The sequence below is a fragment of the Oryctolagus cuniculus genome, chromosome 17 (assembly GCF_051225735.1).
Source record: "Oryctolagus cuniculus isolate XC-2025 breed Fujian yellow rabbit chromosome 17, ASM5122573v1, whole genome shotgun sequence".
NCBI classification, from domain to species: Eukaryota; Metazoa; Chordata; class Mammalia; order Lagomorpha; family Leporidae; genus Oryctolagus; species Oryctolagus cuniculus.
Genome location: NC_142883.1, coordinates 13,762,585 through 13,789,564, shown reverse-complemented (window position 1 = coordinate 13,789,564; position 26,980 = coordinate 13,762,585). Strand labels below are relative to the sequence as shown.

General features: G+C 45.0%; 1 protein-coding gene across 42 annotated transcripts in view; it reads right to left on the bottom strand.

Annotated features, from left to right (window-relative positions):
• Window positions 1-26,980, bottom strand: part of BPTF (bromodomain PHD finger transcription factor) — a 132,233-nt gene that overhangs the window by 87,117 nt on the left and 18,136 nt on the right. For 36 of the 42 annotated variants that reach the window (XR_016223513.1, XR_016223508.1, XR_016223507.1 and 33 more), the window contains exons 2-5: window positions 18,644-19,466; window positions 7,484-7,707; window positions 2,413-2,616; window positions 1,680-1,868 (exon numbers count right to left, since the gene is read on the bottom strand). Coding sequence is in view for 32 of the 42 variants with exons in the window: in XM_070060434.2 (XP_069916535.2) it covers window positions 1,680-1,868; window positions 2,413-2,616; window positions 7,484-7,707; window positions 18,644-19,466 (1,440 nt within the window). In the remaining 10 variants the exon portion in view is untranslated. The remainder of the gene's footprint in view (window positions 1-1,679; window positions 1,869-2,412; window positions 2,617-7,483; window positions 7,708-18,643; window positions 19,467-26,980) is intronic. The other 6 variants (XM_070060440.2, XM_089316786.1, XM_070060443.2 and 3 more) reach the window with 1 other exon arrangement.

Genomic DNA, 26,980 nt, shown 5'->3' with positions numbered 1-26,980 from the left:
ACAGTATTCAAAGCCAGGCACTCTGATACTGGATGCTGGCATCTCGAGAGAATGCTGTCTTAACCAGCGCCCCAAACACTCATCCTGACAAAGATTTTTAAAAGCATTTATTAAGAATGCTATCATGAGTCCAATAAAAATGAAGTGCTTCCAAACATTATTTTGGGCTTAATACTGCACTTTAAAGCTTTTAACCTTGAACATGTGGAAGTTTCAATAGTGTAAATTTTCTTAACTGGACAGGACCTAGAGATTGAGCCACAAAGTTACAGAATCAAATTACAGAACTCTGAGTTCCTCCAGTCTAGTCAATAAAGGACTCACCAAAATCTTCTAATTGGTATTTATCAAATACCTTAGGAAAAGGGACTTTCTCACTCCTATTTTCTAAACAGCTCTAATTTTAAGAAAACTGTTAATATTTAAGCAAACTTTTCACTGTAATTCCTACTTTTATTACCTAACACCTCACATTTCATAAACGAGTAAGTCTAATCCCTGCCTCCTCCCCAAAGACGGCCCCTCAAGCACGTGAGGACAATTCCACTACTTCTCCCCCAGCCCTCAATGCCAAGCCTGTTGTTTTCAGGGTTTATTCATGGTACCAGACGGTGGTCTGCAGACTCCTTCCACTCCATGACCAGTCTTGGTCACTACAAAATGCAGCAGACCCACTGCTGGCTACACAGACATCCCTGTGAGGAGCCTATGGTTATTCCAGTGCTTCCCACCCCTCAGCCTTCCGCTGACAAGTACTCAACTCACAAAAGGCCCTTCTTGTTACAAAGCAAACACTGAGGCCTTGAAGCCTCAGGACATGAACTTCACTGCAGAGGTGGACCTGGAAGGCAGGTCTTCCAAGCTCCAGGACTGCTTTCTTCCCAACTCACCGGAGTTCCATCCTCACATACAACAGAGAAAGGAAAGTACAGGAGTCGAAAACAGGTGATGTTCTTATACACACAGGAAAAGGCTCTTTAAGGATATTAACTACAATTCCTGGTGGGCTTTCTTTTTTTGTGTGGGATTACTAGTGTTTATTTTCTTATTTTACTCTTCTGAGTATTTTTAAAAACACATATAAGCTCCTGTGACAAAAATTCTTTTTCATTTAAAAAAAAAAAGAAAAGGCCTAATGACATTCTTAATGTGATATACTTACTTCAAGTATAATTTTAATTTTAAAAAGCTTAAAATATGACATTACTGGTTAACTTACATTTTACGTCAAAATAACACCTTATAAGAACGTTGTGTGATGATTTTCTACCATAATGTTAATTTGAAATGCAAAAACTAAATGAGCACATGCAAACATAAAATTAATTTGTTAGTAAATACAGAACTGGAAGGATTAAATCATTCAACATTGAGCCATTAATATGTAAGCAATTAAAACCAAAGTACCTGTCACCATGGTATGGTAAGATAATATATAAATAAATCCATTAAGCAAAAATGTTTAAATGAAGTTTGTAACAGCATGAGGATTACGATGAGTCTCAAGCACTAACTGCAACTCCAGATGTTAGGTGGTAATTCAGCAAACAGGGATGGCGTGAGCAAGCAGCATGAATGAACACACACGAGGACTTTCAAGTTGAAGGTGACATTCAGCTTTGACTACAAAAGGGAAGGATTCCCCCCATTACAGAGGCATGGTACACTGCCCTCTGTACCTGGCACATCGTGGGGGAGCTCAGAGGTCACCTTCTTCTCTGCCATGTTGCTGCTATCATGGGTTTCTGGGAGACAGCCCAGGGGGCTCCTCCCTTCACAGGGACTAGTCTCTTCTGAAGAAGCATTTGTTGTGTTGTCGCCAAGATTTGCTGACACAGAGTTACCTTTATCCCCAACTTCTGTTGGCTCTACAGTAAAATGCACAATAAAACTTTAAAAATATTCTTTAAAATTGCTTCAGGACAAATGGCCACATGCAATCAACAACTAAAAATGATCAACCATCAAAAATCCTACTTCTATCTGATGGCCATTTTAAAGCAATTAGATCCAGGATATTTTCCAACAGGCAATCCAAAGAGAATATTTTAAACTATTTCATATATTAGAAAGTTTAAGTAAGTAATATAAAAATGAACATATTTTATCACATACAAAAATAGATATTCTAGAATATAAATAATTTTTCACCAACAAATCTCATAGGGAAGTGGCAACTTCTTAGAAAGTATAATTAGAGTCATGGGTATAACATTTATCACAAATCCTCCAAAATACATACAAAGCATTACAACTGTTTTGCATGTTACAAGAGACGAGGGGCTCCTAATCTCCTTAGAAACATAAAATTAAGTGGTTGTCTGCAGCAGAAACTTTCATTTTGCAAATAAGATGGAGGTTTCATAAGTAACACTGACAAGGTATTTCTTTTTAACCAAGTAATGTCGTTACCCTCAGGTTTTCCTTGCTCAGGAGCGTCCGGCATCTTGCTGTCATTGTCTCTGTCAAGGGACTGGTCGTCAGCCTCTTCTCTGCTTCTCTCAGCATCTTTACAATTACTATTCTCAGTCTCATTCTTGTCTTTTTCAATTTCTTCTGGGCTTTTAACATCATCAGCTTCTCCCTTTTTGGCTCTTATGGATTCCAAAATTTCTTCTACAATAAAAATAACCAAAAAATAAATGCCACTTCGGAATATTTATTAAAGAGAAAAATTAAATGTTTTCAAAGTACCAGAACTGAATTATGTGATAAGGCCCCACCACTAAATATTTTTTGATGATCTATTCACGCTTTAGTTTTATTCTTTATTTAAGATGATGCTGTATTTATAGTTTTATATATAGATCAATAGGAAATATTTGTAAGTCAACACACTTGATTAAAGTCTACTTCGTGCTGCTTTAAAGGGACTGCAGACGGTTCTCTATTAATGCGCCAAAAAGGGGTTTGTCCATTATAATTCATGAAAGGAAATTAAGAGAGGAAAAAACCTGGCTGACATTAATAAAAGTTCCTACAATTCATCTGCAGTACAGAAGGGAGGGAGTTATTGATATCCCCACAGAGTTCTGAACACTGGAACTTTTCTGATGGCAAAATTGTACATATTTTTCTAAACAGATGTCATAGAGAAATATTCCAACTACCAGACATAAAAAATATATAATTTATTGTAACTAAGTCTGCCTGTTTCTCAAGATAAAGTCTATTTGTGTTTAACAGGACTCATGTGTGACAGCATGACTATCATTCTTCAGAAATATGTATGAATTCAAGAGAACAAGCATAGATACAGTTGAACTGAATGCATTAAACATAAACATCTATATTAAGCAAAATGAGATGAAGAAAATTAACAAGATCCTATATATATTAGATAATGTATACAGGAGAGCAGAACCAGCTAGGTAAAAGTATACCTACCTGGTCATTTTATCTAAGTTAAAAGGCACATTAGAAAATACAGCTGATGCTTATTAAACCTGCACAGAACATACATAGCTGGTTGCTCCGCTTTGGAACCAGCTTCCTGCTAATGGATGCATCTGGGAGGCTCACGTGGAATTCCTGGCTCCTGGCTTCAGCCTGGCTCAGTCCTGGCTCCTAAGAGCATTTGGGGAGTAAACCAGCTGATGAAAAATCTCTCATTCTGCCTTTTGAATAAATAAATACTTCTTTTTAAGGCAATAATGACTGGCTCTAGGACAAGGAAAGACTGGGGATTGGGAAGGAAATACACCTCTCACTGCACACTCTTATTATAATGCTTAAACTTTTAAATTAATCATATGGGCCGGCGCCACGGCTCACTAGGCTAATCCTCTGCCTGTAGTGCTGGCACCCTGGGTTCTAGTCCCGGCTGGGGCACCGGCTTCTGTCCCGGTTGCTCCTCTTCCAGTCCAGCTCTCTGCTGTGGCCTGGGAGGGCAGTGGAGGATGGCCCAAGTGCTTGGGCCCTGCACTCTCATGGGAGACCAGGAGGAAGCACCTGGCTCCTGGCTTCGGATCGGCACAGGCACCGGCCGTAACAGCCATCTGGGGGGTGAACCAACAGAAGGAAGACCTTTCTCTCTGTCTCTGTCTCTCTCTCTCTCTAACTCTGCCTGTCAAAAATAAGAATAAAAAGAGAGAGAGAGAGAGAGAAAGAAAAAAATTAATAATATGTAGGGCCAGCATAATGGTGTAGCAGGTAAAGCCATAGCCTGCAATACCGGCATCCCATGTAGGGGCCAGTTCCTGTCCTGGCTGCTCCAATTCTGATTTAGCTCCCTAATACACCTGGGAAAACATCAGAGAATGGCCCAAGTGCTTTTGGGTCTCCCCCTGCTACACTTGTGGGAGACCCGAAAGAAACTCCTGGCTTCCAATTTTGGCCAGGCCCAGACCCAGCTGTTGCGGCCATTTGGGGAGTGAACTATAGATGGAACATCTCTCTGTCTCTCTGTCTCTCTCTCTCTCTCTCTCCGTACCTCTTGTTCAAATAAATGTTCAAATAGATGTTAAAATAAATAAATCTTTAGAAAAATATATAGCACATGCAATTATGAGTTTAAAAAAATTAACTGCTGTGGCCAGGGAGTGCAGTGGAGGATGGCCCAGGTGCTTGGGCCCTGCACCCCATGGGAGACCAGGAAAAGCACCTGGCTCCTGGCTCCTGCCACCGGATCAGCGCAGTGCGCCGGCCGCAGCGCGCCGGCCGCGGCGGCCATTGGAGGGTGAACCAACGGCAAAGGAAGACCTTTCTCTCTGTCTCTCTCTCTCACTGTCCACTCTGCCTGTCAAAAATAAAATAAAATAAAATAAAAAATTAACTGAAGAAACAGGGGTCAGCATTGTAGTGTAACAGTTGTTAAGCAGCTGCCTGTAGCGTCAGCATCCTATATGAGTGTGGGTTCATGTCCTCGCTGCTCCACTTCCAATCCAGCTACCTGCTAATGACCTGGGAAAGCAGTGGAGGGTGGTCTAGGTACTTGAACCCCTCCACCCATGTGGGAGATCCAGAGGAAGCTCCTGGCTCCTGGCTTTGGCCTGGCCCTGCCCTAGCAATCGTGGCTATTTGGGGAGTGAACCAAGGCATGGAAGATCTTTCACACACTCTGTAACTTGCCTTTCAAATAAAAAAAAAAATTTCTTTTAAAAAATAAAAATAAAAGCCAGAGTTGAACAAGAAAATAAGGAAATACTGAATTATAATTCAAGGTATAAAATACACAAGTCTATAGTGATAAGAAACCAAAGACTGATTAAGTGGAGAGCAAATATCCTGTGCAAAAAACTTAGGGAGGTTGAACATAACTCACCACCCCCAAGGGTGCACTGTCCAGGACTTGCTTTCAAAGAACACAGTATCAATGGAGAGGAAGAGAGAGAGACTTGACAGTGGGGAAACCTAACACTACCGCAACCAGATGATCAAGGGACCCTTAATATGAGAACACCACTTCATCTCTGTGGTCTTCCTATCCACAATCCGTAATCCTGGGTTAACCATGTGAAGAACCTGAGAACAACCCATATTCTACAAAACATCTGCCCAACAGCGCTCAAAACTGTCAAGGTCATCAAAAACAAAGAAAGGCCGAGAAACTGTCAGTCTAGATTACAGAAGAAGAAGAGATGACTAACTAGCAAGTGATATATCCTTGGTTGGACCAAAAACAAAACAAAACAAAAACAAAAACAGAAAAAAGGATTGTGAATAAAGTATGCATTTGAGTTATTAACAGTGTATCAACACTGGCTCACTAATTATGACACAGGTAGCACAGGAATGTAAGATGTTAACAATAGGGGAATCAGCTGCAGGGAATACAGGAACACTGTGTACTATTTCTGCAACTTTTCCATAAACCTAAAACTTTCTGAAGTTAAAAGTTTCAATAGCTGGGGCTGGCACTACGGGGTAACAGGTAAAGCTACCATCTGCAGTGCCGGCATCCCATGAGTGCCAGTTCGAGTCTCAGCTGCTCCACTTCCGATCCAGCACCCTACCAAGATGGCCCAAATCCATGGGCCCCTGCACCTACAGGGAAGACTCAAATGTAGTTCTTGGCTCCTGGCTTTGGATTGGCCCAGCTCCAGCCCTTGAAGCCAATTTGGGGAGTGAACAAGTGAGTACAAGATCTCTCTTTCTGTCTCTCCATCTCTCTCTTGCGCTCTGTAACTCTGACTTTCAAATAAATAAATCTTAAAAAAAAAAAAAAATTTCATTAGCAAAAAAGAAGGGATGGAAGGAGGAAGGGAAAGTTCAAATTTTCAGAATTTTTTAAGATTTAAATAGGATTGCCAGGACTAGCAATGTGGCAAAGCAGGTTAAACCTCCACCTGCAATGCCAGCATCCCATATGGGTGCTGGTTCGAGACCCAGCTGCTCCACTTCCGATCCTGCAGCTCCCTGCTAATGTGCCTGGGAAGGCATCAGAGGATGGCACAAATGCTTGGCCCCTGCACCCATATGGGAGACTCAGATGAAGCTCTGGGCTCCTGGCTTCAGCCTGGCTTAGTCCAAGCCGTTGCAGCCATTTGGGGAGTGAACCAGCAGATGAAAGACCTCAATCTCTCTCTGTCTCTCTCTCTGTAACTCTGGCTTACAAATAAATAAATATTTTTAAAAGATTTTATTTATTTCAAAGAGTTATAGAGAGAGGTAGAGACACAGAGAGAGAGGTCTTCCATTCCGTTGGTTCACTCCCCTAATAATCACAATGACCAGAGCTGAGCTGGTCCGAAGTCAGGAGCCAGGAGCTTCCTCCGAGTCTCCCACACCAGTGCAGGAGCCCAAGCACTCGAGCAATCTTCCACTGCTTTCCAAGGCCATAGCAGAGAGCCAGATCAGAAGTGGAGCAGCTGGGACTTGAACCACTGCCCATATCGGGTGCTAGCGCTGCAGGCTGGGGCTTTAACCACTGTTCCACAGCACCGGCTCCATAAATAAACCTTTCTAAAGTTTTTAAAAATAAAATAGGATTACCAAAAAGGTTAACCACATGAGGAGCATGAGTAAAAACCCAAAGCAAGAAACTTAACTCTAAAATGTGTAACACATCTAAGTATGTTGGAGTGAACAAGGTTCTCTCATAAAAATGAAATATAGAAAATTAAAGTAAAAATACATACATTAAGATTTTAGGGGGCTGGCACTGTGGCGTAGCAGGTAAAGCCACTGCCTACAGTGCCTGCATCCCATATGGGCACAGGTTCAAGTCCTGGCTGCTCCACTTCCGATCCAGCTCTGTGCTATAGCCTGGGAAAGCAGTACAAGATGGCCCAAGTCCTTGGGCCCCTGCACCTGTGTGGGAGACCGGGAAGAAGCTCCTGGCTCCTGGCTTCAGCCAAATGGGGAGCGAACCAGCGGATGGAGGACCTCTCTCTCTGCCTCTGCCTCTCTATAACTCTGCCTTTTAAATAAATAAATAAATCTTTTAAAAATTCTGAATATATTTTCAAATTCTGTGGTAATTTCATACCAAAGAGTTTATCTCAAATTTAACAAAAAGAAAATGAGAAAATGCCCCTCTCACCATTAGCTGCCGCCAGAAAGGATTTGTTACTGCCCCGAGCCTTATTGGTCAGATCTTCAGTTATGTCCATGTGCCGATGGATTTCCTCACGCATTTCTTCTAGAATTTTGCAGAGTTCTGCTTCCCAATAATCTTTGTCTAGAGAGTCGATTAACTCTGCGAGCTGAACCTTTGTACTGTAGTACCAAATTTTCTTTTCATTTTCATTTTCTGTGTCTTCTTCTCTGTTTAAAAAAAGGGGAGGGGAAATACTTTAGATATTACATAAAACTCCACTTAACTGACAATTTCATCTACCCAGTACAAAATTAAAATATGTAACATAGTTTATACACTAAATTTCAATATATGTGCTCAGAAGAGATTCCTTCAGATCTTATTTAATTTACTCTTATTTTATTTAAGCAATGGTTAATTATTTTTATTTCTTTGCCCAGAGCAACTGAAGATAAAATAATTTCAGAGTGGAAGCAGGGAAGAGAGGAATTAGATCGCAGCAATGAAGGGTATCTAAAATCATGACACACAAGAGAGGAGCCCAGAATTCAGAGTCCCGTGACAGCACGTGGAGGGCAGTTGCAGTCACCCCTCCATGAACTATAGGACCACCAATGTAACAACAGGGCGAGCAGAATGGTATCTCCCAAACGTGTCAGCACTGATCAAACTGTGTTCAGTAGTACATGGAAGGTGGAAGGCAGATTCATATTATATTTTGAAATACTCCCATCTAAATAAGAAAAACGCTTTGCCAAGGGCTGCTTCTTGAAGACATTCTCTTAGTTGAGCAATAACACCATCATCTTTCTTTCTCATGGACAATCAAACTCAGACTAGAAAGAAGTAGCTTCCTCTCTCACCTAAAAGTCTCTTGGGGCTGGCACTGTGGCACAGCGGGTTAAAGCCCTAGCCTGAAGCGCCAACATCCTATATGGGTGCCAGTTCTAGTTCGGGCTGCTTCTCTTCCCATCCAACTCTCTGTTATGGTCTGGGTTAGCAGTAGAGGATGGCCCAAGTCCTTGGGCCCCTGCACCTGTGTGGGAGACTCAGAAGAAGCTCGTGGATCCTGGCTTCAGCCTGGCCCAGCCCCGGTCATTGCAGCCATTTGGAGAGTGAACCAGCAGGTGGGAGCTCTCTCTCCTTCTCTCTCTCTATAACTCTGCCTTTCAAATAAATAAATAAATATCAAAAATAAATAAAATAAAAATAAGGCAAATTCATGTCTAAGCCAAGACTTAGGCAAACACAAGTAATGATATTTCCCCTCCTGTTCAAAAGGGACTGAGGAGTATGGGTGAGGAACCTGATAAACCTCCGGGCTTCCCAAGTGGCAAACTGATGGCTGTGAAAGACCTGGCTGTATGGGAGACGAGGACATGGACAAGACATGACCTCTCCAGGTCTCTGAGCTATTCTGGTTACCTCACTTGTACAATGAGGGCACAGGAGTACCTGCCTTAGGGTCACCGTGAAGATTTACAGGAAAATGAAAAATCCTCCAGCACAGTACCTGGGCATGTCACGAGTACTCAGTAGTACATATTATTACTACTATCACAATACTACATAAAAATTCAGCAGAGGGGCCGGCGCTGTGGCATAGCAGGTAAAGTCGCTGCCTGCAGTGCTGGCATCCCATATGGGTGCTGGCTCGAGTCCCGGCTGCTCCACTTCTGATCCAGCTCTCTGCTACGGCCTGGGAAAGCAGTGGAAGATGGCCCAAGTCCTTGGGCCCCTGCACCCACTTGGGAGACCCGGAAGAAGCTCCAGGCTCCTGACTCTGAATAGGCCCAGCTCTGGATGTTGCAACCATTTGGGAAGTGAACCAATGAATGAAAGACCTCTCTCTCTCCCTCTCTGAAACCCTCTGCAACTCCACCTTTCAAATAAATAAATATTTTTTAAAAATTCAACAGAATCCCAACAAACTCATTCAGTAATTAAAATTTTTAAAGAAAAATGAGTTTGCACACAAATTTCTGAAAAATTATTCACTTTTTATCTATTTGAGTCAGTCAAACACAGACACAGAATGAGAAAGAGAGACTGACAACAGAGCTTCCATTTGCTGATTCTCTCACCAAATGTCCTCAAAGGCCAGGGCTGAACCGGGAGCCAGGCACCAATTCAGGTCTCCCATATGGGTGGCAGGATCCCTAGGCCCTGTACCCACAGAAGAGACCCAGAAGAAGCTCCTGGCTGGCATGGCACAGCCCTAGCTGTAGCAGCCATTTGGGGATTGAACCGCAGATAGAAGATCTCTTTCTACCTCTCCTTCTCTCTGCAACTCTACCTTTCAAATAAATAAAATCAATAAATCCTTTTTTAAAAAGATGCGTTACTATAGGAGCAAATCTAATTAAATGGATATTCTGTCCATTTTTTCAAGCAACTCCAGCCTACTGAGAGGGCCCGTAACGGCCGGTGTTAGCGCCAGGTCTGCACCTATACATGAAGAAGTCTTCCAGCCACAAAAGAAAATACATTATTTCTTGCGGCAGTCCCTTCTAGGTTGAACTGCTCTTTTAGAGTTCTTGCCTACAACGAGATCACTCAGACCCCTGCTAGGTCCCACCAGTTCATCCTGACTGTGCTGTCAGGGTCATGAAATAAATCAAACACCTCCTGCACACACCTGTCTTCAAACCTTTCACAGCACTGGTAAGTTCACTGTGTTTTTTTTTTTCAAGACAGACAAGCTCAAATACTCTAAGTGATCCTTACACAGCCTGCTTTCCAATTCTTACTGACTTGATATTCTTCCCCTAAATGTGCAGTTTGTCAATGTCCTTCTAAAACTGTGGTACCCTATAACTATTTTTTATTCTGCCCATCAAAGGCAGCAATCACACTGACTGAAGTTTCTCCCCCGTGAAGCTGCGGAAGGAAAAATTCTCTACCAGTACAAAGTGGCAGAATAATGACAATAACTGTTCAGGCTTTGCTTATAGTTGGTCTTATTAGACAACTTGTAAACTCCCAATTATTTGCCTCACTGTAGAAGTGGCAGCATCTTTCCCGTGTAAACACACAGTGATACACTTATACACCTGCTTTTGGAGCTGCAGCAGGGTTTCCACAGTTCTGTTCCTAAGAGGCCTGCTATATTCCTTAGGCTCGCTTCCTTAAGCACTCTGCTCGGCACACCTTCGCAGAGACCAGGCAAGGACAAGACAACAACGTCTGCGACGAAAATAATTAAGAGCAAACATGCATACTGTATGTCTACATTTTAGTTTCTTGGTTTTTAACCTAGGGCAGATGGGAAGGTTAATGACTAACAGTAAATTTCAGGATTTCAATTCTATTTCCACAGAAATTACCAGTAAGGAACACTACTATATTGGGTTGAATAGTTTCCCTGAAAATTCAGGTCCACCTGAAACCTCAGAGGGTGACATTATTTGGAAATACGGTTTTTGTGCATGAAGTGAGTCAAGAATTTCTTGAGATGAAATCATCCTGGATTTAGGAATCAGATCAATGAGAGAGCAGAGAGACAAACAGTATGAAGATAAAAGCAGAGAGTCAAGTATGGCAACTGTCTTGGAGCCCAGAAACGCCAAGTCGGCCAGAAGCTAAGAGAGGGGTGTGCAACAGCCCTTGGGGACGCTGTGATGTCAGACTCTGGCCCCCAGGACAGTGAGTCCATAAATTCCTGCTGTTTTAAGCCACTTGTTTCGTGACACTTTGTTACAGCAGCCCTTGAAAACCTCCAAATGTTGATATTAGGAAGTGCAATGTGGCTGGAACACAAACCTAAAAATGTGGAAAAGAGGTGAGCAGTAGGTGATGGGAGGAAACGATGAGTTCTGTTTTAGACATGCTACGTTTGAGGTGTCTCTTGCGTGGACGTGTACATGAGGCTGCTGCACGGAGAAACTGCACGAGCAGAAGGGATTCAGATACAGGCCTAATGGCAATTAAAGCCAGTAAGTAAGCAGGTGTCCTGCAACTAGACTGGGGAGTCAGGGTAGAAAGCCAGGGGTATAACTCAGAGGCCAGCACTGTGGCACAGTGGGGTAAAAGTTGCCACCTGCCATACCTGCAACCCATGTTAGAGCAACAGTTCAAGTCCTGGCAACTGCACTTCCAATCCAGCTTCCTGTTAATGTACCTAGGAAGCCAGTGGAATACGGCCCAAATGCTTAGGCCCCTGCTTCTCAAGTGGAAGACCTGAACGGAGTGCTGGCTCCTGGCTTTGGCCTGGCCCAGACCTGGCTGTTATGGTCATTTGGGGAGTGAAGAAGCTGATGGAAGATCTCAAAATCAACTTCAATCTCTTTCTCTTGCCCCAACTTCCTTCTGTCATTCTGCTTTTTAAAAAAATCATTTTTTTAAAAAAGATACACCATAGGGGTGGTGCTGTGGCGCAGTAGGTTAAGCCACTGTCTACAACATAGTCACACCATATGAGCACTGGTTCCAGTTGCATCTGTTCTACTTCCAATCCAGCTCCCTGCTAATGGGCTGGGAACTCAGCAGAACACGGCCCAAGTGCTTGGGCCCTTGCACCCACCTGGGAGACCTGGATGAAGCCCTTGGCTTCTGGCTTCAGGCTGGTCCAGCCCCAGCTGTTGAGGCCATTTGGGGAGTAAACCAGCAGATGGAAGATTTTATTTATTTATTTATTTATTTATTGGACAGGCAGAGTTAGACAGTGAGAGAGAGAGAGACAGAGAGAAAGGTCTTCCTTCTGTTGGTTCACCCCTCAAAATGGTCACCATGGCCGGTGCGCTGTGCTGATACAAAGCCAGGAGCCAGGTGTTTCCTCCTGGTCTCCCAAGCGGTAAAGAGCCCAAGGACTTGGGCCATCCTCCACTGCCTTCCCGGGCCACAGCATAGAGCTGGACTGGAAGAGGAGCAACCGGGACAGAATCCAGCGCCCCAAGCGGGACTAGAACCCGGGGTGCCCACGCCGCAGGCAGAGGATTAGCCTAGTGAGCCACGGAGTCGGCCAGATGTATTGATCTTCTTCTTTTTCAAAGTTTATTTATTTTAAAGTCAAAGTTTCAGAGAGAAAGGAAGGAAGAGAGAGAGAAGACAGGAATCGAAGTGGCACCCATATGGGATACCAGCAGCTTTACCTGCTACACAGCAATACTGACCCCTCTCTTTTGATCTTGATCTCTCCCTCTCCCTCTGTGTCTGTCATATATGCTTTACTAACCTACACAAATAACATTTTAAAATTCTTATTAAGGGGCCTGTGTTGTGACATAGCAGATAAAGCTGCCACCTTTGATGCCAGCATCCCATATGGGCATCAGTTCAAGTCCTGGCTGCTCTACTTCTGATCCAGCTCTCTGGTTGTGGCCTTGGAAAGCTGCAGGAGATGGCCCAGGTGCTCAGGCCCAACCACATGGGAGACCCAGAAGAGGTTCCTGGCACCTACCTTTGGACGAACCCGGCTCTGGCCATTGCAACCATTTGGGGAGTGAACTAACAGACAGAAAACCTCTCTCTCAGGCCTGCGCTGCGGCTCACCAGGCTAATCCTCCACCTGCAGCGCGGGTACCCCGGGTTCTAGTCCCACTTGGGGCGCTGGATTCTGTCCCGGTTGCTGCTCTTCCAGTCTAGCTCTGTGGCCCGGGAAGGCAGTGGAGGATGGCCCAAGTGCTTGGGCCCTGCACCCGCATGGGGGACCCGGAAAAAGCACCTGGCTCCTGGCTTTGGATCGGCGCATCGCCGGCCGTAGCAGCCATTTAGGGAGTGAACCAACAGAAGGAAGACCTTTCTCTCTGAGTCTCCCTAACTGCCTGTCAAAAAATTTAAAAAAAAAAAAGAAAACCTCTCTCTCTAACTCTTTCAGATAAATAAATCTAAGAAAAAAATTCTTATTAAATAAAATAATGGAAAAGTTGAACATCTATTAACTGCTAACTTTACAATCAAAAACTACCCGCTGGCACAGGCTGTTTCGGGCACGGCCCCTCCCTACCTGGGCTACAGTGCACTGAGAGGCATCTCTCTCATTTCTGAGCCTCCTTACAACTGTAACCTGCCTGAGTAACTGACCTGGCTTTAAAGCATTCACTAGGAATCCACAAGGAATCCACTACAGCAGATTTCAACTGAAGCGGTTGTAACCTAATTTTCAGAGAAGATGTAAAACCTTTCAGATTAACTAAAAATGTCAACACAGAATAGTTAATTATCACTATGATGTTAAAAATTCCTGTTTATACAGAAAATACTCAAAATTATTAGAGCCAGGAAAAAAAGATACCCTTATTCTGTCTAAAATCATACTCTTCTATACATCAAGAAAGGCAATTTGAAGGTCTACAATTAGAGCTCTTAAAACAAATTTAAGGGGTCGGCGCTGTGGTGTAGTAGGTTAAACATCTGCATCCCATATGGGCACCGGTTCAAGTCCCGGCTACTCCACTTCGGATCAAGCTCCCTGCCAATGGCCTGGGAAAGCAGCAGAGGGTGACCCAAGTACTTGGGCCCCCGCACCCATGTGAGTGATCAGAAAAAGCTCCTGGCTTCAGATCAGCACAGCTCCAGCTGTTGTGGCCATTTAGAGAGTGAACCAGCGGGTAAAAGACCTCTCTCTATCTCTCCCTCTCTCTGTCTGTAACTATGCCTCTCAAGTAAATAAATAAATAAATCTTTTTTAAAAAATTTAAGTAACTCTCTCTCTTTTTTTTTTTTTTTGACAGGCAGAGTGGACAGTGAGAGAGAGACAGAGAGAAAGGTCTTCCTTTTGCCGTTGGTTCACCCCCCAATGGCCGCCGCGGCTGGCGCACCGCGCTGATCCGAAGCCAGGAGCCAGGTGCTTCTCCTGGTCTCCTATGAGGGTGCAGGGCCGAAGCATTTGGGCCATCCTCCACTGCACTCCCGGGCCACAGCAGAGAGCTGGACTGGAAGAGGAGCAACCGGGACAGAATCCGGCACCCTGGCCGGGACTAGAACCCGGTGTGCTGGCGCCGCAGGTGGAGGACTAGCCTAGTGAGCTGCGGCGTCTGCCAATTAACTGTATTTCTAAACATAACAATGAATCTGTACAATTTTAAAAAGTAGACTATCAATAATGTACCAAAAATTTATTCACTAGGTGCTTAAAAAGATAACTTCCCAAGGTCTTTGAGTCACATGGTTTCCAAGGTTTGCACTTTTCCAATCACAGGCTAAGCAGTACAGACTCTGAAGCAGCCGTCCCTGGGTATTGTTTTATATATTGGTTCCAAAATATCAGGAAGCAGAACTTGGGTGGAATGCCACTTGATTTCATTTACATTTTCTAAAAAATACTTTTATATTTCAAATATCAAAAGTTCTCAGAAACACACAGTACAAATTTAACAAAAACCATTATAGGATCTCTTATCCAGTTATAAGCACTGGTTTAAAATGCTAGACCAGTGAAAGTTTTGGTCTTTCCAAGAAACTACAGACTGCAGAAACAAATCAGTATTGAAAATATTCTTAAAAACTTTCAGAAAAAATCCTATGTCCCACTCCTAAAAGCCAGAGTCTCTTGACAAATCCAAGGGCAAATTATTTAACCTTGCTAATCTCTCGTGTCTTCACCTACAAAATGCAGACAAAATAGCACCTAAATTATTGGGCAGTTGAAAGGACTGTCCAAAAAGACACATAAAATGCTTAGGATACTGTGAAGCATACATTAAGTGCTCAATAAATGTTGCCCCTGGCTGTTATTACTAAACCACTGCAGACTAGCTCTATGTCCAGACCACTGGTTACTGTGCAGTAGGCCTCAAGGATGTCAAGGTTTATCTGGACATGGACAAAACCCACCGTGGTCTCTCTAGCCATGAGGGGCAGCCAGGGAAAGAGGCAGTGAGAAGGAATACCCAAAAGGCGGAGAAGGGGCGGGACTAGGCAGGACAGCAAGCGCATGACCAAGTTTCCCTTCCTCCTGTGTGCACAGTTCCTTTCATCTGAGGCAGAGGGAGCCTGGCCTGTTCACCGCCCAATGTCTACAGAGAGCACAGGCACCAGGCTCTCAGGCAGGCAGTGACGGAACTGTCACAATGCAGCTTTGCACGCAAATCAAAATGTACTGACATTTCTCTCACCATTTGTAACGACCTTGCCACAAAGGTTTCTGGCTACCACTTGGAAAGTAAGATGCCAAAAAATGTTGCACAATGAACACTATGACCAGACATTTGAGAGATTAATGGAAGAAAAAAAATCATATTTTTTAAAATAACTGATCAAAACCCAGACATAAAATGTACACTTAAGACTTTATATATTGTGGGGTCGGTGCTGTGGCGTAGCAAGTAAGGCCACCGCCTGCAGTGCCAACATCCCATATGGGCACCGGTTCGAGTCCCAGCTGCTCCACTTCCTATCCAGCTCTCTGCCATGGTCTGGGAAAGCAGTAGAAGATGGTGCAAGTCTTTGGCCCCTGCACCCGCCTGGGAGACTTGGAAGAAGCTCCTGGCTCCTGGCTTTGGATCGGCGCAGCTCCAGCCCTTGCGGCCAACTGGGGAGTGAACCAGCAGATGGAAGATCTCTCTCTCTCTTGCTCTCTCTCTCTCTCTCTCTGCCTCTCTCTGTGTAACTCTGACTTTCAGATAAATAGTAAAAATAAATCTTTTAAAAAAGACTTTATTGTTTTTCACATCACTTTCTGGGTTAAGGTGACAGATCTAATTTTGCTCTCTCCTGAAACTCTCTTGAAACTATGTTAAAGAAATATTTTTAAAGACACAAACTCACAAGGGAAAATAGGAAACAGAAAAAATTGTGAAAGCAGGAAAGCAGATGGACAAGTGATTACTGCTTCGGCAGAGCCAAGAAAGCCCAATTTCAAGCCAAAAGGATGAAGTTGAGAACCAACCTAATTCACACTCACAATCCTCAAAAGGCACTGGCAGAGAGGAGCAGCACGCCCCAGACTCGCTCCCTGTGAGCCACACACCAGTGTGGGCTTAGTCCCTGGAGGAAATAAAAATGAGAATCTCTGGACCAAGAGCTCCTAGAGACTCAGCTGTGAACAAAGGTGCCGTCCAGAAAACAGGGGCTTTAACTACCACCACACTCGGAGAATACTATGTGCACTGCACACAGCCACACCACAAAGCCACGAGAACACCACGAGCTAGACCCGAATGTCCCAAGGTCACAGGAAAAGGTCCCTCTGGGCCTCTTCACCAGTTGTAGAGGAAAGAGCTACAGACACTGACATCAGGGATTCCTCAATAACACAGTTAAACTCAGAATTGCTAAGGCACCCCTACTTGCTCAGAGTTCCAACTGTAGTTCCACAAAGATAATCAGGAACAGAAAGGGATAATCATCTGAGGATGGGAGAGACCGCAACAGACACCAAGAAGTAGCAAGTTGGGGCCAGGGCTGTGGTGTATTAGGTCAAGCCTCCACCTGCAGCACCAGCATCCAATATGGGCACTGGTTCAAGTCCCAGCTGCTCCACTTCCAATCCAGCACCCTGCTAATGGCCTGGGGAAGCAGTGAAAGATGGCCCAACTGCTTGGGCCCTTGCACTCACGTTGGCCCAGCTCCAGCTGCTATGGCCACCTGGGAAGTGAACAAGCAGATAGAAGAACCATCTCTGTGTCTCTCTTTAACTCTGCTTCTCAAATAAATAAATCTTTAAAAAAAGTGACACTTTATTTTAAAAAACAAATAATAAATAAAAGCACCAGCAACTTAACAGAAACAGATGGGGAAAAAACATTACTAATATAATTCCTGAGGATGCCCATGGGAGGAAAAACTAACAAAAGAGCTCTTAGAAAAACTAAGGTACCAGAAAGGAAAAACTAAATGGTACAGCTGGAAGACCAAATAAGATAAGGGGATCTCACAGAAACACCAGCAACACATACACACACTCTCCCTCCCCAAGGAAAACTGAGGAGAAAAGGTAAGAAAATCAGAAGACTAAAACAGAAGTTCAGCGATCAGTGTTTATTGAAATAAGAGCTCAACCCCGGCGCCGTGGCTCAATAGGCTAATCCTCCACCTGCGGCGCCGGCACACCGGGTTCTAGTCCCGGTTGCCCCTCTTCCAGACCAGTTCTCTGCTGTGGCCAGGGAGTGCAGTAGAGGATGGCCCAAGTGCTTGGGACCTGCACCCCATGGGAGACCAGGAGAAGCACCTGGCTCCTGCCTTCAGATCAGTGCAGTGCACCAGCCACTGCGGCCATTGGAGGGTGAACCAACGGCAAAGGAAGACCTTTCTCTCTGTGTCTTTCTCTCACTGTCCACTCTGCCTGTCCAAAAAAAAAAAAAAAAAAAGAAGAAGAAGAAAAAGAAAAAGAAAGAAGAGCTCAAGACAAACAAAACAGGGAAAGTGAAGAGGAAGCGACCAAGAGATGTTTCCAAATCAAGGCACTGCATGAAAACCAGCCACAAGAGGGCGTTAACACTAGCGAACTGCAGACCCGAGAAGCAGAGAAACAGCACAGGCTTCCAGCTAAGTCCAAACCACTCCTGTGCACAGAAGCCCGGATAGAGCAGATTCAGATTTCTTGACAGCCACGCTGATGAAAGTCTCATCTCCCGGACTCCACGCCCTGCTCCGCTGCTCCTTTCACCCCAGCACCCGGAAAATCCAGGTCTCTACAAGTATCCAGTGCTCAGGCCACACTACACCCTGCCACCACGCAGACAGAGGGGAACCCTGAGTTTTCCCACTCTGTCTCCTGACCTCACCACTGGCCTGCTCAGAGGAGCTTCCTGAAACCCCGGGCACACAGAAGCCAGATACTGAGCCCGAGTCAGCGGGGAGTCTTCTAGAAGGCTGCAACCAGCAGGCAGGACTGAGCTTTCCTCAGACAGCCTCCTGGGTTTTTGGTTGTTTGTAAGACAGCCTTCAGGACGCTCTGTTTTACATGCAGAGAAGCTAAAGCGCCCGAGAGAGGTGGGAGAGCGGCTCTGTGGGAGCCCGGCCCAGGCAGGGCCCCAGCGATGCCCGGCTTCCTGTCCTAGGTCACCAGAGCCAGAGTGCACTCTTCGCTTCTTTCAGACGCGCTGTCTTCACAACCTAAAAAACGCTTTAGTGCAGATATTCCTGCAAGCCAGCGATTACACAGCTCACTGTTAATTCGTAACGGTCTATACCACCTCGACAGCACAGCTCCGTAACATCAACCATCAAGAGGACGGGTTTAATTTAAAATATATACACAAATTCAGAACCAGATGGACTTACATTATGAGTCTTCGGTTTAAGAACCAGTATTTCCTCCGACTGCGGTCATATCCAATGGGCTCATGTCGAATGTACGGTTTGTTTTTTTGGATTTCAGCAACACAGTCAGTCACACCAGGCACCTTGTGTGCTACACAGACTTCACACTGCCACTCGTCCTCTGGCACCTCCTCAAGAGGCGGCTTCACGCATTCCAAATGGTATACTGCAGAGCACGTCTCGCAGCAAAGCAAATCCCCAAGTTTGTGGCAAACCCTACAATGGTCATCATACTGGATCACTCCTTCAGACATCAGTTCCTCCCGAGCAATATTTGTCGTAAGAAACTGGTCAACTAAGAACTGCAGGACTTTGATCTTGTTCTCGACTGGTCCGTAGGGGTAGTCCTCCGCCTCCTGGTAGGGAAGCACGTGATGGTACTCCTTATCGCTCTCACAGTACACCCGCAGCACCTCAGGCCACGTCATCCCGTCTATGAAATACAGCGTGGAATTCACACTGTCTTTCAGGTCAGCAGGCCCAAAGGTGGTGTTGGAAGTGTCTTCTTCGCGCAGAACTGCTTTCAGAAGCACGACGTGCATCTCAGCCATGAGCGTGCACTGCTCTTGGCTCACCAGGGCTGCACAGAAGTCCTCAAAGCGAAAAGGAGACAACCTTAGCACAGTGCCAAAGTTCCGCAGTACCTCGTAAATGGCAATAACATTCATTATATGCTCATTAGGCACCATTAAATCCTCAGAGGACTTGGGAAATTCAAGGGGCGGGATATCTTTTTCTTCCAATATTGGAGAACGGGGCCGGTGTGCTCTTGGTTTCCGCCTACCTGTAAATGAAGAAATGGCAGCATTATAAATCAGTCAGTGCATTACGTCCTTCTACCAAGGGTTCTCTGGCTTTTCCTATTTGAACATGTACCTCGAAATATAGGTAAGCACACTTCTATTACTCTAATTAAATTCTCAATACCAAGAAGCAATGATTTATCTCCAATTTTAAAGTGTATAGAAAACTTAAATCCAAAGTTTCCCAACAGACTCCAAAGCAGAAGTTTAAAAAAAACCTGAATTATAATCAACTCTTAATTACCTAGAAGGATTAACTAGTTTATGCTTTTTAAAAGTAACAGTGCATTTGTGAAAGATCTGACAATATAAACGAGAAAAAAAATCTATGCGTAAGATAAGTGGCACGGGCTGAGGAAGCGACAGCTCACACGTGACAGCTGCCACACAGAGGGGCCTGTCCGCAGCGCGGAGCCCCTTTCGCAGCTGCCAGAAGAACTTCCCAAGAAGTCCCTTGGGCTCAGGGCGGAAACAGAAAGGGCAGCAGGAAGGACGGAGGAGGAGAGAGGAAAGGTTCCGGTACCAGAGAAAAACAAGAGCGGCTCACCAGGAAACAAGCTACAGATCACAGTTCTCAATGGTCAGGTGGGCAACTCTGAGGCACCTGTTCTCCAATGTGAGAGGCAATGGCCAGCACATGCATGTATGTATATAAATGGATCATTCGAGAGCTAAATTTGTTACACACTTATGAGGGAGGGCACGTCAAAAGTTCCTGAAAAACGAAAACTGAAATTAAAAGGTGAGTTTTTGTATTTTTCAGTTTTATTATTTATCTGAGGCAGAGAAAGAGACACAGAGAGAAAGCTGCCATCCACTGGTTCACTCCCCCAGATGACTAGGATCGGCGTAACCGCAGCTGTGGCAGCCAACTGGGAAGTGAACCAGCGGATGGAAGACCTCTCTCTCTCTCTCTCTCTCTCTCTGCCTCTCCTCCTCTCTCTGTGTAACTCTAACTTTCAAATAAGTAAGTACATCTTTAAAAAAAAAAAAAAAAGGGGCCGGCGCCGTGGCTCAATAGGCTAATCCTCCACCTTGCGGCGCCGGCACACCGGGTTCTAGTCCCGGTTGGGGCGCCGGATTCTGTCCCGGTTGCCCCTCTTCCAGGCCAGCTCTCTGCTATGGCCAGGGAGTGCAGTGGAGGATGGCCCAGGTGCTTGGGCCCTGCACCCCATGGGAGACCAGGAAAAGCACCTGGCTCCTGGCTCCTGCCAGGATCAGCGCGGTGCGCCGGCTGCAGCGGCGGCCATTGGAGGGTGAACCAACGGCAAAAGGAAGACCTTTCTCTCTCTCTGTCTCTCTCTCTCACTGTCCACTCTGCCTGTCAAAAAAAAAAAAAAAAAAAAAAGACACAAGGCACATCAGAGCGTGCCCGGGCTCAATACCCGCCTCTAGCTCCTCATTCCACTCCAGCTTGCTGACAGCGCAGCCCCTGGAAGGCAGCAGTACGGCGGGGGTACCTGGACTCCTGCCACCCACCTGAGCGACCTGGATTAGGCCCAGCCTCTGCAGCCCAGCTAGAAACCACAAAACAGCTTCTACCCAAATCATGCTTCTACACACGCTGAATAATGAGAGCACTTCTCACACTGTTAATATTAAATACTGGGCAGTTCACTCATACATTTTTGGGACATATAAATCGGTTCAAATTTTTAGAAAGTGATTTGGCCAAAAAGAAAAAAATAAAAAGGGAAATCTATCTGAATGCATACGTATCTTTTTGACTCAGCAATCCCAACTTCCTGGGACTTATCTAACAGATTTACTCACATATGCATTTAAGAAAATACAAAAAGACTTAATAATTTATAAAAGCTCAGGAGTGGACACTTGGCAAAGCAGCTGAAGACACTGCCTGGAACACACATCCCACACTAGAGCCTGCAGGCTGGAAACCCAGCTCCATTCCTGACTCCAGCGTCCTGCTGATGCAGACCCTGGGAGACATCCCTTCCACCCATGTGGGAGACCTGGACCGAGTCCAGCTCCTGGCTTTGACATCTGGGGTGTGAACAGCAAAGAGAAGATCTCTATCTCTCAGTCTTTTGAATAAATTTAAGCTGGAATTCTGTGTGTTTTATTTGCCTTTTTAAACTAAATATAAAGCAACAGTTAAATCAGCTATGATGTATGTATACAACAGAATAAAATCTAGCAGTTGAAAATAAGGTAAATTTCAGATGTGCTAACATGAAACAATCTTGCAAATATATTAGGTATAAACTGAACAATAAACCAAATGATGCCATTTGACTAAAGAAACTATAAGAAAAAAAGAATATGCAGACAGTGATAAAGTATATCTATATATGTCTAATAGGTCATGTAAGAATCATTTCTAAAATTTTTTTTTATTTATTTGAAAGGCAAAGTTACAGACAGAGAGAGGCAGAGAGAGAGAAAGATCTTCCATCTGCTGGTTCACTCCCCAAATGGACACAATGGCCAGGGCTGGGCCAGGTTGAAGCCAGGAGCCTGGGGTTCCATCTGGGCCTCCCAGGTCAGTGGCAGGGACCCATGAACTTGGGCCATCCTTGGCTGCTTTCTCAGGCCATTAGCAGGGAGCTGGACTGGAAGTGGAGAAGCCAAGACCAAACTGGCACCCATATGGGATACCAGTGTTGCAGGCCATGACATCATAGGTGGAAGCTTAACCTGTTACTCCACAATGCCACCCCCATTAAGAATCTTCTAAAAGTAGTGCTTCTGGAGAGAATTAGGGACAGGGAAAAAGCAAGCTTTTTAATATTTTAAAAAATATTTCATTTATCCATGTATTTTTATCCAAATATGTTATTTTGTTGTATTTTTTTTTAAAGATTTATTTATTTATTTGAAAGAGTTAGAGAGAGGAGGAAAGGCAAAGAGAGAGAGGTCTTCCATCCGCTGGTTCACTCCCCAATTGGCCACAAAGGCTGCAGTTACACCGATCCGAAGCCAGGAGCCAGGAGGTTCTTCCGAGTCTCCCACAGCGGGTGCTGGGGCTCATGCGCTTGGGCCATCCTCCACTACCTTCCCAGGCCACAGCAGAGAGCTGGATCGGATGGATCAGTGGGGACTCGAACTGACGCCCATATGGGATACCGGCACTGCAGGCGGTGACTTTATCCTCTACGCCACAGCACTGGTCCTCATCCATACATTTTCGTTATAGTATTTTAAAAGAAAAAAATGGGCAGGCTATCTAAGTAACTACAATAGCATTTAAACCAATAAAACAATGCTGCTTCTAGTAACTGCTAATGGTCTTACATGAACACAAAATTGTATTATAGCCAAAGATTCAAGTTTGAGGATGGTATTGTGGCTCAGGGGTGTAAGCCTCAGCCTGAGACACCTGCATCCCTTCTGAATACTAGTTGCAGTCCCAGCCTCTACACTTCCCATCCAGCTCCCTGCTAATGCACCTGGAGAAGCAGCAGAAGACAGCCCCAGGACTTGGGGCCCTGCCACTCACATGGGAGACCCAGATGAAGTTCCAGGTTCCTGGCTTTGATCTGGCCCAGTAGATGGAAGATCTTTCTGCATATCTCCCACTCTCTATAACTCTACCTTTTAAATGAATAAAATAAATCTTAAAAATTAGAATCTGTAGTTTTTTCAAAATCTGCATGTGATTCATGTGCTCATTAAAGTCTGAGAAGCTGCCTTGAAACAGCCCTTCCTAGAACTAGGTGCAGGTGCAGCAAAACCATTTGGCAAGCTGTTAAAAGCGGTCTAAAATGAGACCCAAATTTACAGAACCCAGATCAATAATGTACATTTTCACCCTTTCCCCCAGATAATTCTGATGTATAGCCAAGCTGAAAAACACTGCTTTAGGGCTGGTCCTGCCACCTGCAGCGCCAGCATCCTACATGAGTGCCAGTTTGAGACCCAGCTACTCCACTTCCTATCCAGCTCCCTGCTAATGTGCCTGGGAAAGCAGTGGAAGATGGCCCAAGTGCTTGGGCCCCTGCACCAGGTGGGAAGCCCAGAAGTAGCTCCTGGTTCCTGGCTTTGGATCAGCCCAGCTCTGGCTGTTGTGGCCATTTCGGGAGTGAACCAGGGGATGGAAGATCTTTCTCTCTGTCTCTCCCACTCCCTTACTCTAGCCCCCAAATACATACATACATAAATAAACAAATAAATAAATAAACAAAATATTTAAAGAAGAAAAACACTGCTTTAGGGCTGGCGTTATGGCTTAGCTGGTAAAGCCGCCACCTGCAGTGCCTGCATCCCATATGAGTCCCAGCTGCTCCAATTCCAATCCCGCTCTCTGCTATGGCCTGGAAAAGCAGTGAAGGATGGCCCAAGCCCTTGGAGCCCTGCACCCGTGTGGGAGACCTGGAAGAAGCTCCTGGCTCCAGATCAGTGCAGCTCCGGCTGTGCATCCATTTGGGGAGTGAACCAGCAGACAGACTTTCTCTTTCTCTCTCTCTCCCCCTGCCTCTGCCTCTCTGTAACTCTTTCAAGAGGAAAGAGAAGAGAAGAGAAGAGAAGAGAAGAGGAGGGGAGGGGAGGGGAGGGGAGGGGAGGGGAGGGGAGAGGAGGGAGGAAAGAAAGAAAGAAAGAAAGAAAGAAAGAAAGAAAGAAAGAAAGAAAGAAAGAAAGAAAGAAAGAAAGAAAGAAAGAAAGAAAGAAAGAAAGAAAGAAAGAAAGAGGAAGGGAGGGAGGGAGGGAGGGAAGGAAGAGAGGGAAGGAAGAAAGGGAGGGGGAGGGGAGGGGAGGGGAGGGGAGAAAAGGAGGGAGGGGAGGGGAGGAGAGGGGAGGGGGAGGGAGGAAGGGAGGAGGAGGGGGAGGGAGGGAGGGAAGGAAGGAAGGAGGGAAGGAGGGAGGGAGGGAGGGAGGGAGGGAATGCAGGGGAAAGGTGGGGCGGGGGGCAGGACCAAAGGGCAACAATTTGTCAATGATTACCCACAGTCTAGGTTAACAGTATGAACTGCTTGGCTAAATGACAGAGTCTGGACCATTCAACAGGTGTTAACTTACTGAAGAAATTATGTTACTACTTTAATTAAAATGACCTGGCAATTGTTGAGGCAAAACGTCCTGCTTTCCTGTATTCCTTAATGGAAGGCAGTGTCTACAGGGATGCTCACTTCTCTCAACTCTGGGGATGAACCCGGCCATCGGCACTCATCAGGCATTAACCACTGCTTAGGGCTGTTTTCTATGTGCCTGAGTTTCTAAATATGCACTGTGGCAATAATATGCATTTGCTTAACTTCTCTTTTTTTTTAATTTAAAAAGCATATCTATATATTTTAATATAAATATATATTATATATAATATATATACACATGTGCATATACTACTTTGCTAACATTCCGAGAAATCCTAGACATTCTTCAAGGCCCTGCTCCAATGTCATCTCCATCGTCCTTGGCTGTGCCTTTGGCACTAGGCTTCTCTGACCCTTTGCAAAGCGCTCCCTACAGCGTGAGCACATTCACATTACAGGCCTTTCTTCATGTACCCAGATCATTTGTTAGCTCTGTTACAGCATAGGTCATGTCTTCATTATTGTAGTAACTAAAATTATTTGCTCAACTAATGATACCCATAAAAAAACTACTGTTGGGGCCAGTGTTGTGGCACAGCAGGTAAAGTCGCTGCTTGCAGGGCTGGCATCCCATATGGGTGCTGTTTTACACCTGCCTGCTTCACTTCCAATCCAGCTCTCTGCTATGGCCCGGGAAAGCAGAAGATGGCCCAAGTACTTGGGCCCCTGCACCCACCTGGGAAACCCGGAAGAAGCTCCTGGCTCCTGGCTTCAAACTGGCACAGCTCCAGCCTTTGTGGCCATTTGGGGAGTGAACCAGCAGATGGAAGACCTACCTCTCCCCCCCAACCGCCTCTGCGTTAACTCTTTCAAATAAATAAATCTTAAAAAAAAAAAAGAAAATGACTGTAGAGGATGGAGATCTAGGGCTGCAGTAATGCCAAGATTAAACCTAGCAGCCACTGCAATTTTCGACACCAAATGTTTACTGTATTGATTCTAAAAGGATTGTTTTCAGACTTCTAGACCTCCTAAGACAGCTCCACACACAATGTGTGTTTCTAAAGGGGAAAGTGTACTACGTCCCCATTTCCAACCAGTATGTCATAGAGACCCGGACTGCTCAGTACAGGAGTGATGGGAGCGGCAGAAGTTAATACTCCACTTTCCTCTTCCTGTAAGCAGCCTTAGTTGATCTGTGAAAATGGTTCGCTATTCACTGGACCCAGAAAGCCCCAATATCATGCAAATCAAGGCTCAAATCTTAGTATTCGCTTGATTAATACCCAAGAAACTGCCCAGGTCATCAAGGTATGCATATTCAAAAAGCCAACAAGTATCTGAAAGATGTCACACATTCCAGAAGCAACAACTGTCCAATGGGTAGGTGTGCCCAACATAAACAGTGGGTCTGAATACTGGGCTGGTGGCCCAAAAAAATGGTGCTGAATTGCTGTTGCACATGCTTAAAACAGAGAGAGAAATGCTGAACTTAAGGGTTTGGATGCTGATTTCTGGTCATCGAACGTATCCAGGTAAACAAAGCACCCAAGATGTGCCACCATACCTACAGAGCTCATGGTCGGATTACCCTTACATGAGCTCCCGAGATACCCTGAGATGATCCTTACTGAAAAGGAACAAACTGTTTCTAAGCCAAAAAAGAAGGTGGCAGTGTGGGCCTGTGGTGCACTGAGATAACCTCCACCTATGACACCAGCATGCCATACAGGTGGCGGTTCAAGTCTCAACTGCTCCACTTCCAAGCCAGTTCCCAGTTCATGTGCCTGGGAAAGCAGCAGAAGATGGCCCCTGCACACATGGAGTTGAGTCCTGGCTTTGGCCTGGCCCAGCCCCAGTCATGTGGCCATTTGAAGAAGGAACCAGTGGAGGGAAGATCTCTCTCTCTAGCTCTCTCCCTGTAACCCTGTATTTCAAATAAATAAAATAAAAACACTCAAAAAGTGTGGGGGCGGGGGGAGACAGGCACTGTGGCAAAGCGGGTAAAACCGCCACAGCAGGTAAAGCTGCCGCCTGCAATGCTGGTCCCAGATGCTCTCTTTCCAACCCGGCTCTCTGCTATTAATGGCCTGGGAAAGCAGTAGAAGATGGCCAAGTGCTTGGGCCCCTGCACCGCATGGGAGACCCATAAGAAGCTCCTGGCTTCAGATCGGCACAGCTCCAGCCATTATGGCCATTTGGGGAGTGAACCAGCATATGGAAGATCTCTCTCTGCCTCTCTGTAACTCTGCCTTTCAAATAAATCCATAAATCTTTAAAAAAAAAAAGAGAAAGTGGTACAGAAGAAAAATACATCCTTGAAGAAATAAAAACTTATGGATAGAAAATTTAAAAAATAAATGAAAATTTAAATGAAAAAATACTCTATATCAAATAAAATCTAAGTATTGTTACACATAACAAAACCATGAAGAGATGCATTTAATAGTTACATTTTTTAAAATCATGAAAGATGGAGCTGGGGTTGTGCTGCAGCGGGTTAA